This window comes from Bacillus rossius, chromosome 6, assembly GCF_032445375.1.
Source record: "Bacillus rossius redtenbacheri isolate Brsri chromosome 6, Brsri_v3, whole genome shotgun sequence".
Classification (NCBI taxonomy): Eukaryota; Metazoa; Arthropoda; class Insecta; order Phasmatodea; family Bacillidae; genus Bacillus; species Bacillus rossius.
In genome coordinates, this window is record NC_086334.1 from 6,256,868 (window position 1) to 6,271,556 (window position 14,689).

The 14,689-nt window shown below is 34.4% G+C and overlaps 1 protein-coding gene across 3 annotated transcripts in view; it reads left to right on the forward strand.

Annotated features, from left to right (window-relative positions):
- Positions 1 to 14,689, forward strand: part of LOC134532556 (ileal sodium/bile acid cotransporter-like) — a 45,859-nt gene extending 31,170 nt beyond the window's left edge. The window contains exons 4-7 of one of the 3 annotated variants that reach the window (XM_063369073.1): positions 2,842 to 3,104; positions 4,174 to 4,360; positions 8,427 to 8,557; positions 13,761 to 13,913. In XM_063369073.1, coding sequence (XP_063225143.1) covers positions 2,842 to 3,104; positions 4,174 to 4,360; positions 8,427 to 8,557; positions 13,761 to 13,823 — 644 coding nt within the window. In that variant the 3' untranslated portion in view covers positions 13,824 to 13,913. Of the gene's footprint in view, positions 1 to 2,841; positions 3,105 to 4,173; positions 4,361 to 8,426; positions 8,748 to 13,760; positions 13,914 to 14,350 lie in introns of those variants that run through there. The other 2 variants (XM_063369075.1, XM_063369074.1) reach the window with 2 other exon arrangements.

Below are 14,689 nucleotides of genomic sequence, written 5' to 3' on the forward strand. Positions count from 1 at the left end.
TTTTTGATAAAACGTACTGTTGCAGCAAGGGAATGAAAAAAAAAGGGGTAGAATATTAAAAGAAATCATAATTTCAGTATGTCAACTATTAAATCCGTTCTTATTTTTTAAAAAACCAAAAAATATTATCTATAACTTTTGTTCGAAATAATTTTTTGTATGACCAACCATTATAGCAAGGTGTGAAAAAAAAAAAAGTGTATAGGACAAAAAAATTTTAACTCCCATAGTAGGCACGCAATTTAATCCATTACAAATACTATGAAAAACTTTTGTTAAAAACATTTTTTTCATACAACCAACCATTGCTGTAAATGGTGGAAAAAACAGAAGTTAAATGACAAAAAAATAATCATAACTCCCTTGTCAGGTAAACTATAGAATCTATAACAATTAATTGAAAATCTTCTAAAAATTATCTAAACCTTTGGTCTGATACATTACTGCAAGGGTTTGAAAAAACCAGGGGTTGGAATAAAAAGTTAATAAAATTTCTATACCAGGTAAACTATTTTAAATTACTAAATTTGGTCTAAAACTTATGTCAAAAGCAAATCTTTTTGTAACCAACCATTACTACAAGGGGTAGAAATAAAATAATTACAATTATTTTGGTAGGTACTTATACTATAAAATCTATTACAAAGTATTGTAAACATCGTAAGCATTATCTTAAACCTTTAGCTGAAACAATTTTTGTTGAGATGAACTCTTACAGTAAAAAAAAAAAAATCATACTTCCTTACCAGCAAAATTGTTCAGAATTATTTTAACCAAGTTAATATTATTATTATTATTATTATTATTATTATTATTATTATTATTATTATTAAGCCTTGATCCAAAGCAAATTTTTGTACGCACACGTATTAGTGCGAGGGATAAAAAATATTGTTTGAAGGTCAAAAAAATTCACTACTACCTTGGTAGGCATAAAATGAAAAATTGTTCTAAGCTATTCAATGCTGGATGCACTGAGCTAAAAACATTCGAAACATTTTCGCTGCATGGAATATAAGAAATATAAGAAAATGTTTTATTGATCGTTTTGGAGTATTGGCTATTAGAGAACATATAAGATGTTATGTACATTAAGTTTTTAAAATTTTCTAGAGGTTTATAGAAGTTCCCAGAATAAGTAGGTACTAAATCAACTTACGCCTGCCAAAAGGGATTTTTTATTTTCGGTGTAGACAGGGTTAACACGCACGTGGCAGAAATAAGCATGTTCTTGTATAGTTGTCTTAACAAGTTTCGAAGTTTTGCTGATGCACCAAAATTATTCTTTTGGAATTATGCTCAAAGTAAGTGAACTTAGTACCTGCAAATTAAGGAAAATAACGATAAACATACGATGATCTCTGGATCAATTGTAACAGTGCAGATATCTCCATAAATTTATGAATAGGTACTTAGTTTATTGCCTTTGAACATCCTCCAAGTAAATAATCTTGGTACCTATATTACAAAAACATTAAAAAAAAAACCTTGTTAAGAATCCTTCAAAAACACTTTGGTTTCTTATAATTTGTATTTACTCTAAAAACAAAACTCGGAAGTCAAAATACGACGTAGTTGGTATGAATATCCAGTTATCTGAAATTACAAAGAACTCTTAGTTTATTTGAAGTAGTTTGTTCCCACCATTCAGCATACATATTCTACTGCAGACACCACCTTCTCTTACACCTAATTATACAGTCATTTTTATTTCATTTTTAAAATTAATATTATTGATCAAAAAACTTTTATGTTTTAAAAATTGACTAAATAATTAAATCTTTAAATTTTATTTTTTTTTCGAGAGGTTCTAGTAGACATAAGTAAATATTTAAACTAAATGCAGAAAAAAGTAATAAAACCATATCTATGCTTTAATTGGCTGTCATTAAGATACTTATGAGTGTGTTGAAGTCAGAGTAACCTTCACTTATATCTTGTCTCCCTCTGTTAACTTCAGTGTGGATTGTCCTACTATCTCATCCACAGTCACTGTATCACAGAACTGTCAAAATGTGAATGTAATTATTAATATGTTCTTTAAATGATTCATGCAATGGGAATTTTTAATTAATACAATTTTTTGGTGGACATACGTCATTGCAGTTTGTTTGTGCCTGATGTCGGGGGACAGACGCTAGTTCCCAAAACGTTGAGGCTGTTTTTTTCATTGTTGTGTTCATATGTTTGTTGTGTGTTGTCTAAGTTGGTTGTCTGTCTACATTTACTGTTCTTATTGAAAATGTCTCGTCGTTGTTGGCCCACTGAGTTCGTCAGCACCACGGAATTATTGCGCTGTATGATATTTTAAGTTTTGATTGTGTTCGTTTTGCTATCCATAAAACCCTGTTTAGTTTCATTGTTGAATCGAATTGTCGACATCAGCTGATTTAGGCTTGTTTTCTGTGGGCTTACGTTTTCATTTTTATTTCTCATTTTTAGAGACCGGAAAAATTTGCGGATTCATTTTGTGATAGGCTGAAATTCAAACATGTGTACAATTCTGCCGGTTCTGCTATTGGCCTGGCAGTTTTAACTGGAGCTCTCTGGGCCAACGAGAGACTATCGACCAAAGAAGCGTCGAATCACAAGCTACCCAGTGGAGACGCCTCACAATTTAGTACCCAATGAACACGCGTGTTTACTTGAGAAATGCAGAGGATAATGGAGGCTATCCTAGAGGTAATTGAATCCGCGAATTTTTCCGGTCCCTACTCATTTTGCATGGCAGACAGTGCATAACTGCAATGTCCCAATAAATTGTATTAACTAAACAATGCGATGTGACTGCAACTCCTTGTGCTGCGTGCGGGACTGACGACGCCCGTGGACGTTGCGCAGGGATGATGCCGCTGTGGATCTTCACGCTGGGGCGCGTCATCTTCCGGCAGGGCAACCTGGAGGTGCCGTACGTGCGCATCGCCTCCTTAGCCGTGGGGCTGCTCATCCCTCTGGGCGTCGGCTTCCTGGTGCAGCGCTACCTGCCGCGCGTCGCCAAGGTCATGGCCCGCGCGCTCAAGCCCTTCGCGCTGCTGCTGCTCGTCTTCATCGTCGTGTTCGCCATCGTCACCAACGTGTACCTGTTCGAGCTGTTCACGTGGCGGGTGAGCGAACAGAGACACTCGACGGGCACAACGTTCGAACTGGCATTGTGGAGGCGGTTAGCTCATTGTCTGAAATAAGTACTTGTAGCACACTTTGCATGTCCTTGTTACAATGTAGAAATTGATTGATGTTTTATGACTTTCGTGCATTCGAATACGTATTGCGGCAAGTCATCATCTCAACTTCATCATCATCATCATCATCATCATCATCATCATTAACTACATCCAGCCTGCAGCCAGGTTAGTAAAGTCCATCTTATGCTGTCTCTTCGGCATTCCTCCACCTTCACTCCGTTCCAGTCTTCTCCTCTCTCCTGCACTCCTTTAATCATTTGCTCCTTCAACCGTATCCTTGGTCTTCCTTGGGGTCTTCGTCCTGTGTATGTTACCACCATAATTTTTATAGTTATATTTTTTTTTTGGTTCCCCCCTTCCCCCTAAATTCTCTGGTCAAGGTCATACCATCTCATTCTTGTTTTTTTTTGTTTTTTTGAACAATATTTTCAAGTCATGTGCTCCTTCTCTTGCTTGCACCATCTCGTTCCTGATCCTGTCTCGCCTCGTAACTGACAACGTACTCCTCATAAAGAGGGTGTTATCCGCAGCATTTCTCTTGTCTACGGCCCAAAGTGTCTGCCCTGTAAGTGACTACGGGTGTATAGTAATTATTAAACAACACTTGTTTGCATTTTAATGGCACCTCCCCCTCTCTCTTCCATACCAATTCGCTCAGACACCCGTAAAATACATCTCGTTTTTCTCTCCTTACTACTTCCTCCTTGTTTTTCTCCCTTTCCTTCAATACACGTCCCAGATAGTTAAAAGGTGTTTGCACAAGTTTCAACTCAACAGCATCTAATTCAATTCATTTCCTTTCATAAAATCATCAAAGGTAAGTATGAAATTTTATTTAACAAGTTTAGTATAGGCTATTTCATCTGCTGGAGGACCATTTTGAAAGAAAGTATGGGCAAGTCATGGTATTAATTAGTAGCTGATTTTGACAGTAATATTACAATCCCCAGAAAGCAAGAATCGTTGAAAGGCTGGGGAACACGTGTCGTAGATCTTGGTGGCGGGCATGGGACTGCCGTGGCTGGGCTACTTGAGCGGTGCGATCCTGGGCCGGGTGCTGCAACAGCCGCCGGCAGACGTGCTCGCCATCAGCATCGAGACCGGGCTGGAGAACACAGGCATCTCCATATTCCTGCTGAGGGTGGCGCTGGAGCAGCCGGAGGCTGACCTCACTACCGGTAGCTCCGTCGGTCACTCTCCGCCAGGAGGCTCATGTTCCGCTGTGTCCGAGCTCTGGCGTTGCGTGCATAAATACTTGCATGATTGAGCTTCGTTCGAACAAAGTGAAAACCTTGTGTATGATGATAAGATAACACATTAATGTCACAGGTCTGCGAAATATTTTTTTTTAAAGTTTTTTTTTGAAATGGTTAATATTGGTTTTAATTGACTTAAAAGTAATAGAAAACGGTATTCATATGATATATACCACGTCACATTTATCATATTTAGATGATATAGTATTTGAATACGAAAAAGAACAAAATAAAAATTTAATAAAATGACTGAGAATCATTTTAGAATATTTTATAAAGTTTTATTGAGTCTATAGCTATTAAAATACAACATTAAGATAGACATGAGGAAAACAATTAATAATGTTTTCTTTTTGAAAAAAAGCTGTGTTTTCTTGGTTTTCGTTTATGATTTTTTATTTCATCTCTGTGTATCATCCAGCAATAGTCCGCCATCATATTAACATCCCAACGGCCTTGATATCTTCTATCCATCTCTTTTATGTCCTGATGAAACGGTTCACCTTGTTCTTCACTGTTTTCGCCTAGATTTTTTGGGAAACAATCAATGTGAGACTTAAAAAAATGAATTTTCAGACTCATATTACAGCCTAAATTTTTATAGGCGTTTAACATTTCCTGGACAATATTTTTATACGCAGGATCTTTTGTGTTACCTAGAAACTTATACATATATGACATTTTTAAAGCCATGCTAGGCATTTCGTTCCAAGGTTGTCATCACTTTTTCAAATTCTGTATCCCCAATCAGTTTCCTGATATCAGGTCCCGTAAATATTCCCTCTTTCAACTTCGCATCAGATAAGCTAGGAAACATGAACAAGATACTTGAAAGTACATATTTCCATCTTGCGGTAATAACTTTACGAACTGTTTGATCAAACCAAGTTTGATGTGAAGTGGTGGAAGTAATATTTTTTCGGGATCCATCAAGCTCGGATTGATAACATTTTTTACTCCAACTTTCGATTCCATTCTAATTTTCCAATCAGTTTTTTTCCAATGTAAATTTCTTGCTCTACTGTCCCATTCACAAATATAACAAGGGAATTTTGTGTAGCCTTGCTGTTGGCCAAGAAGCATGCATATGATTTTTAAGTCACCACAAACTAACCATTTATGTTCGGTGTATTTTATTTTTTCCAAAAAATTTTTCAAGTTTTTGTAAGTTTCTTTAAGATAAACCTAATGAGCTACAGGTATCGATGCAAATTTATTGCCGATATGGAAAAGGACAGCCTTTAAGCTTATTTTTGAAGAATATATTAAGAGTCGCCATTCTTGTGTATTGTATTCGATATTGAATTTTTGTACTAAACCGCCAATATCACAGCAAAATACTAAAGTATCCTCTTTCTTAAAATAGGTACTCCACAAATTCTTGCTCTCTGCTTCGATACCAGTAAAATGTAGTTGCAGCATCTAATAAATTGTTTTCTTTTAGTCAAGAACTGAGAAGTTCTGCAGCGTCCTTAGGTAATCCAAGATCCTGTACCAAATCATTCAGTTCTTGCTGTTTTATAGGTCAAGGGTCATTTGTAGGGTGAAAAATTTCACCACTGCTTTGCAGATGATCACTTTGTTCTGAGTTTTGTGATAAAGGCGTTTCGAAGCTGTTAGTGTTAGTAGGAACTGGTATGGGTAATTCGGGTCCATGTGGAACTGGCTTTGTTACAGATGAAACATCAGGATACACAATTTTGGCACGGTTTTTAAAATTATATCCTGTTACATTGGTCAAACAAAAATAACAATCATCTGTATGATTTTTTTGTTCCCGCCACAATATAGGAATACCGAATGACAATGATTTTTATTTACCGTAAGTTCACTGTCTTAACACTACAACACATAGCCGGCATACTGTATGCGGAACCCACTGTTTCTCTTGGTAACATAACCTCATTCTGAAGTAAGCATAATAAGCATTTTTTACAAAGTCTGTTATTTTTAATCTATGCTTAACTATTGTATATTGTCCGCAAATATAGCAAAATACATTTGGATTGTTTTTGCAACTCTGAGGAGCCATAGTTACAAATTTAATAAAACAATCTTTTATTACACTTTTTTTTTGCAGTTTAAACCACTATGATGGTTTTTCTCACATGGGAAAGGCAGGTTAGTAACAATAGACTATAAGAGGGTCGGTCATAGAGAATAGAATATAAATATAGATCATGGAATCAATTTTGTAAAAAAAAAAAAGAACTTACCTACCGATCTTACGAACTAATATATATTTATCTATATGCAAAAATAATGCGACATGATACGTTAAAACAAGGTTTATATTTGCTATATACAGACCAACATCTACATGTTTGTGATAAATTTATTTAAAAAACTTTTTCATCGCAGACCTGTGTGTTTAATGAAATCAATAATTTTCATTTCTGTGATATTGATAATGAATTTTTTTTTTACAATTGTTATTTTACTATAGAGTGAATACATAGTCATGGCTTCAATTGCTGCCATGTCTGGCCAACCCCGGAACAAAACACACTATGCATGCGACCCTTCCTTGTATTTCTAATCCCAGCATGACTAAGCTTATAGGCTTCAGCGTGAGATGCACTTAGGTTCCTCTAGGTACATCTTGGACCCTTCCTACAAAAACATTATGTTTTTGGTTAGGTAAGGAAAAGAAATCACTTCCTGGATAAATAAAATTATGTGGATTTTGCTTTATATGCCTACCATTTCTTTTTTTGCTGACATTTCTTATCCAAGATAATAATCCTTCTTTATTGTCCTCATTATAAAACATGGCGTTAAAAGATATTTAACATTTTGTTGTTACTCTAAAGCTATGTTTCAAACTAAAAAGTTGCAGTCCAATAGATACATTAAAACAAAATTTAACTAAAACATGACAGAAATCAGTTCATATATACTTCCTACAAACTGTAACGTTTATTTATTTCTTCACTGTATTACTACTAAATACATCACTACTAATATCATAAACATTCACATTACTGTTGCTGACCCACATAGGCATCCCAGTCCGCCATGTTTATCTTTTCACTGTCGCCAATCTTTACTCGCTACACTACACAAACAAACCTTAACCTTATTCAACATATAAGATTTAACAGAAAAAACATAATCATGATATTTTTTTTTTATTCAACATGGCATTGAATATTTATATAGGCTACCAATTTATTATGTCTTTACATTTCAATATTAACTAAGAATGTAGAAATTGTAATACTTATTTTCTAAGTGGTCTTTTTTTTTGTTATTATAATTTATAACATAATGTAATAAAGGGTATTTGTACTATTACAAAGTTTAGTTTGGCTCACAATACACTTAGAACATTCCCCAATTTTCAGGGAAAGTTAGTATATATGGATGACCAGGATGAGTCACGTGGGTCGGCCATCTTTTCAAGATTTTTGAGACATTCACAGATGGCAGCACCACGTGTTAGGGACACATTTCCGTTCCAACCGACTTCCGTTCCATTCATGAAATTACTCCTACCAAATGCCGTGTACCAAGATGTTTACACATGAATAATTTCACCTAACATCTGCTGTAACACAGTTTTCTAAGCAAACATTAGCTTAATGGAACGAAAATATTTTTAAGCATTTCATGTATTTATGTACAATATATATATTTCTAACATTTATAAATTCCTAGCTGTAAAATGGTCTGTAATCTAGTATTCACGCCATTACTCTAGTTTGTTAAATATTGTCTTTAGTTTTTTTTGGACAAATAACATTGTTACCTACTTATAAAAAGATTGTAGTTTAGGCAACTTAGTGTATATGTTACAAATGATACGAGTTCTTCGTATTTAACAAATTTGTGACAATGATCAAGTCATTGAATGGTCAGGAAGTCAATACTCTTTAGTTATAATGTACTGGGATTGTGAAAGGAGGACGGGGGAAGCAAGCGTAGGGCCTCACAGTCAGCTCGGGGGCACACCCTGTGCGACTTAACGTATTTGTTTGCTGTGCAGTGGTGCCGGTCGCAGTGGCGATCCTCACGCCCATCCCGCTGATGCTGCTGTACGCGCTGAAGCTGTGCAAAGAGCGATTCGACGCGCGGCACCGCATCCAGTTCGACGCGGAGGACGCGGAGAAAATGACAGTAAGGTCAGACGTAGGCGACAGCCCACAGATCCTGGCACTTCGGGGGAAGTAGCGGGCGCGGCCGCGCACACGAGCTTTGTCACGCTGCCTCTGTAAATATCCGCTTCTCACATTTGCTATCCGCGGCGAATTGTTTTATAATGAGTGTACTCAAATTGTTGGACAAATAAAGTCTCTTGTTATTTCTCTGTTGTGGCTTTGGGTTTTTGTAAATGAGTTTTGAACGTAGATGTGTCATTATTGGTTCACTGTTTGTTGAGCACATTGGAAATGAACATTTAAACAGAATCTTGCCTTATAAACTGCTTCATTATTACGTACGGTAGTGAACGTTGACCGCGGCAACATCAGATAAACAGAATTCCAAGAACATGGTTATGATGGAAATTTGTCTTGGTTTACAGTGAACCCAGTGGTGTACCTAATTTTTCACTGTTGTGATTTTCCAGCTCTTCTTCAGTGTAGATTCTTTCACATCACTCCATTATTCGGCTAATGAGTAAATTTAATCTTTGAGGTTATTTTTTTTAGTTTTCAACAACAGTTACATGCTTTCTTGGTCTTCAAGAAATATTTCAACATTATTTGCTGGTTCTGGCCCTTTAGTTTACTTTCTTAAACTTTAACATATCATGGAATTTACCCTCAAAATTATGACATCTGTAAACTTAATTTCTTATATTGTAATGCTTGCTAAAAATCTGTTTTTTCTAAAGTGATTTATTTTTTCTACTAGGTATCATCTTAAATAATAAATTTTGTCAAATAATAATGACTTGAAATGTGGCTTTTTCTTAGTGCTCAAACAACTGTGTGCCAAAAAAGGTACTTTCAGTGTGGGTCCTGAGACTGCCATATGCTATACTATTATTCCTTTATACAATACAAGTGCAAGCATGAGACAATGTGAGTGTAGAAAGTATTGGCTGCTCTAAAATGGAATCTGCAAGTTAATTCTTTAAACACTACAAAAAAAGTTGATGTTAACATAAAACAATTAAAAAAAATGGGAAAATAGACCGATTGTTTTTTCATAATAGTGCTATTTTCAGTGGGAAATTCAAGAAATTATTTTCGGGAGAGGATTTAGAAAAATATAAATTATAACTTCTGTTTTAAAAAAATTACATCAACAAGAGTTCTGGAGTTTTACACTATCATTCTCAATGTGCATCACTTCCTCTGTGGTTTCTAGTTCCGGGTGTTATAACAGCTGGCCTTGTATCACCCATAATAAAAAACAACTCACCAAGATTTCACATTTATTTAACAACTTCAGAAAAGGAGGTCTGGATATCCCCCTATTCCTCCCTTGCATTTACCAATACATTCTCTAACTACATATTTTGACACTGATAGTTTCATTACTATTATATTTTGCTCAAGGTAAAGTTTATAAGTATGTATGTCCTGGTTCATTTCATTCCATCCAACTACTAAGTAACATGTTTTATCCACTTGATAATTAAATTTTTTTATTAAGTTTCAGCAGTGTCTTCCTACCTTCCATGTTTGAATGCAAGTAATAAATATGCTTGAATTAAAAAAAAAAATACAATTTATACCAAAAATATATATATTTAAGAACATACGGTATGCTTCAAAATTTTTCGAAAATGCACATTGAAGAACTCCTGCTATTATAGACATATTTGCATTGCAACAATTTTGAATACCCATCCAGTCAAGGAATGCCCATGGTTGAAAGACAAATTAGAGTACTCTCAGTTGTTGTGGTTGCAATACAACTAAACTGATTGGAATAATTCAAACATAGTAACATAATAAATGCAATTACCAAGTTTGTCATAGGCCTACTTAATTTTGTTTTGTAATTATGAAATGTCTAAAACCAGCATGGGCTTCAAATCACTTTCAACTACAAGTCATGCTTGGTGCAGTTTATAGTAGCTTCGTGTAAAAACCCAGGCAGCCTTTCACATCACCGACTCTTCATTCCTACATTTATGACGTGGTTCTCACTGCCACCTCTTCACATCAGACTTGTGCCTTCTCATTAATGGTCTGAAGCTATTCAGAGTGAGTCTGAATTCAACTGTCATATATTGGCTGCAGGTTAATCATCACAAATACGAGGGTCATTCAAATGTAAACCAGAACATTTTCATTAAGAGTTATAGGTGATTTATGAAAACACAAATGAAATGCCTTATATTTCTTCGTAGTTTCCTTCAACAGAAACAATGATTAACTGGTTTAAGGGTGCTTTATGAATAAACTTTGTGAGTAATGGCCAACAAGCATCGCCCAGTCTTTCCTATCCAGTATTTTTTTAACCGCTAAATTTGAGTTAAATCACATACAGCTGTAGGCAGTGATGTTTCATATTTCTGAAAAGTTTTAGTTGAAAAGTGCTGTTTATCTGCAAGAAGTTACTTAAGTCAGAAAACATTTGGTTGACATCTGTGACTGCTGCTGATAAAAATAACATATGAATAAATAACAAGAAATAGATTCTAGCATGCGAAATATACGGGAAAAAGTTATTTCTCCACGATTATTTAAGGATCTTAGAGTCATTTCCATCTTCACGAAATTGGTGTTCTATCTAAAATATATTTTTTTTCATGTTACATACATGCCTATTAGATCTGTAGCAGCGGATACGAATTGTGGAGACAGAAGGCAATTTGTTTTGTCGACCTGACCACAGTCTATAAGCAGTTGATGATGGCAAAAAAGAGTGAATCAAATCGTTAATGGTCGTAGTGTACAGCAAAATGAATGTGTAGAATGAATTGAATGTAGGATATGCAGGTTAATACAAGGCTTTATTTTAAATTCACAGAACTACTAGAAAGTCATACTCACTGGAAATTAATGCTTTTTAATTCGTCTACTATCACGTTTTCCATATCAGAATCTCCATCATCATGTTGTCGAAAGAAAAATTTTAGAATACACAACAGTAAAGCAAAATAAAGTGTTCTTTTTGAAGTTGTTGATATTAGACAACTCAATAGGTCCCTTGTCATTCCTAATTCCTCTTGAATATGAAACAAAATGGAGAGGGTAATAGAATGGAGCAAACAGATTGTGTCTCTACATCAGTTTGGAAACACCCTGACACAAGAAATGCAATGTTGACATATTGAAACATCTGCATGAATTACCATAAAACCAAAATAGGTAATGAAGTGAAGCGCATTGGCAGAACAGGGCAAATCAAGACTGAGACTTCCAAGAAACGCTAGACTACATAACCGTATCCCTAGTTTAATGTGAATAATTTTATCTAAGGCAGACTAATACCAGTTTGTCAACATATTTTTTTGAGTACCTAGTACATCAATATTGTTATCTTTAAAAGATTTGTGCAATGGGAGCGCATGACTTGATGTAAGTTTTTGGACATACGCCATTGCTAAGATTTCTTAGCAATGGCGTATGTCCAAAAACTTACATCAAGTTAGTACATCAATAAGCTATGCCTAAATGTTAGTTGATATGAAACAAGTGCATGAATGTATTTAATGGTGGCTGGAGGGTTCTGTAAAAAAAAAAAAAACTGGCCTTATTCCAAACTCTCGCTATATTGTCTGGGATTCACACACATTTTCTGTAGATTTGGATGATTGCTTTTCTACTCTTGAGCATCATGAAATTTCTTTTTGCACGTGTTTTTAATCTGGGTTCAGATGGTGGTTGCACGTGAGATGGGTGTTGCTTGGAACTGCACAAAGATGGAATTGAAATGTGCTTCACATAACAGAAGGGCCTAGATGACCGGTTCCTCATTGGTGCATTAGCCACAAAAATGCTCTTCCTCAGTCAAATGTCTCACTGAAAATGTTTTGCCAGTGACAATTTATTCATTATCAGGAGTAAATGTTGCAACATGATGGTGAAATGAAGTAAGAAAACCTAAAATTTGCTCTCTGAAAATTAAATTAGGATTTATAAGGAATAATAATCACAATTATATGAATGCTGGGTATTTATATAGCCATGAATGAAACAAATTTTATCAAACCGCATAAGCACTTACCAAAAGTGTCAGTAAAGACAAACATTACCTACTTAATTTTTTTAATAGGTAGCTTACAATTTAAAAAAAAAGAAAAAACACAGGTGGTTTTGTGAATTGTAAAATTGAAATTTTCATTGGCCTAATCTCCAGTGGATGAACCCATAGAACATCTTTCGACAACTACAACTCTGGTTACAGGTAAGGATTTATTTCATGGATACCTAGTATTTTCTGCAAATGTGCTGCAAAGGTGCATTGACAAAGTACTGTCAATCAGGAGATGAAACCTTTACAAGTCAAAACTGCACATTGTCTTTTCTGATGGTTTATGTTTTCAATGTTATATTTCAATGCTGGCTTCAGACGTGGGGAAACACTGATTAACTTGTAGTGCACAAAAAAAAAGTGTATTTAAATGTCTCAACGTGATGGTAACATTAAATTTCTGCTCTCTAAAAATTAATTTGGTAGTTTGGAGCAATAAGAATTATACAAATACCGACCATTCATATGGTAATTATACAAATTTTATGAAATGCATAAGCATTATCAAAACTGTCAATAAAAGTAAGATAATTGTTACAGTTTGTTATGTGTAACATCTTATCTCTCGGTATGCAGCATTTGGTAGGAGTAATTCCGTAAATGGAACGGAAGTTGAGTGGAAGAGAAATGTGTAACCACAGTTCTGCCATCTGTGGATGTCTCAGAATTCTTGAGAAAGAAAAAGATGGCAGACCCATATAATTCATCCATATATTTTAATAGCTTACTATTTTTTTATAAATATAAGAATTTCTACTAATGTAGTAAAACCTAATATATTAATGGTAGCATACAAGTACATTCATGGTGTAACATATCTCATATAACATACATAACATGCTACAACGTAAAATTGTTTCCATCAAATCTTTTAGCCTCTATAACTCAATAGAGCCATAAGATATTTTGAGGGAAAAATATAAATTTTATAAATAAAAACAAAAAAAAAATTATATATTTTATACTTAACATTATCTTAAATGTTTACCAGAATAAAAGTTCATTCTCTGGAGATTTATACATTTGCTTTCAAAGAGTCATAATAAAATTAATTGCATATTTATAAATATAGGAATTATAAGTAATACTTTTAGACAAACAAGAGTAAATATGGGTGAATTTAGACTTCATCTTTATAACATAGTCGTTTTATTTTGGATCGCAGATTATACATCCCGGCACCTATTCACGACTTCATGAAATGCAGCCAGTGCTTGCAAGCAGATAGAACTGAAGAAGATTTTAACAAAGTTTGTACTTTTCGAACTTGGTTTACAGGATCAGAAAGAAAAAAAATAAAATCTATATATTAATTTGTTTGATTTTACTTTTACTTGGGGACCACACATATTTGCATCAAACTTGTTACAGCACAAAATGATTCATTTTAGAATATTCTCACCAAGATTACAGAATGGTGGTTTATGCTTATTTAAAATATTTTATAAAAATACTGAATTAAATATATTCTTGGAAGTTTCTGACTTAAGAGACTCATTGCTTTTTTTTTTTTTTTTTTTTTTACACATAGTTGGCTTCTGTTAAACTATATATCTATTAAGAAGTGATGTGAGTTCATAACGAATGCACCACTTTTGGGACATATGGCATGCTAACTGTAGATATTATTTTTTTTAATGTTGGAGGAATTGGCAAATATGGTTTTCTCTCCTGTTGTGTTGAATCAAGAATTTAGTAGGTTTAGTAAATTGTTTTTTTGTCAGTAATGTAGTGAGACTGGACTTTTTATTTTAGGTGCATCCAAAATACGTATGAGACCAAAGAAGCAGGACCACCAATCGCTGACTCGATAGAAAGGAACCATTACTACTATGCATTACATAAATGTAATGCTGCCATAATTGTGGATAAAACATTACTTACATACTTAGGTTTACATTAAAGCTCTTGGCAAAACATGAGCATGAACAAATTAAGAGGCATTTCTGAATACTTCTGTGTTTATATGCAACAAACCAAACAGCACAAATACTGTATTTAAAATTAGTCCAAAAATATAACTTGCGTAAAAATCACAAAGCATGAAATGGAATCATGTTTGGGAAAGTTTCTGAGAAGATAAAATGTTTTGAA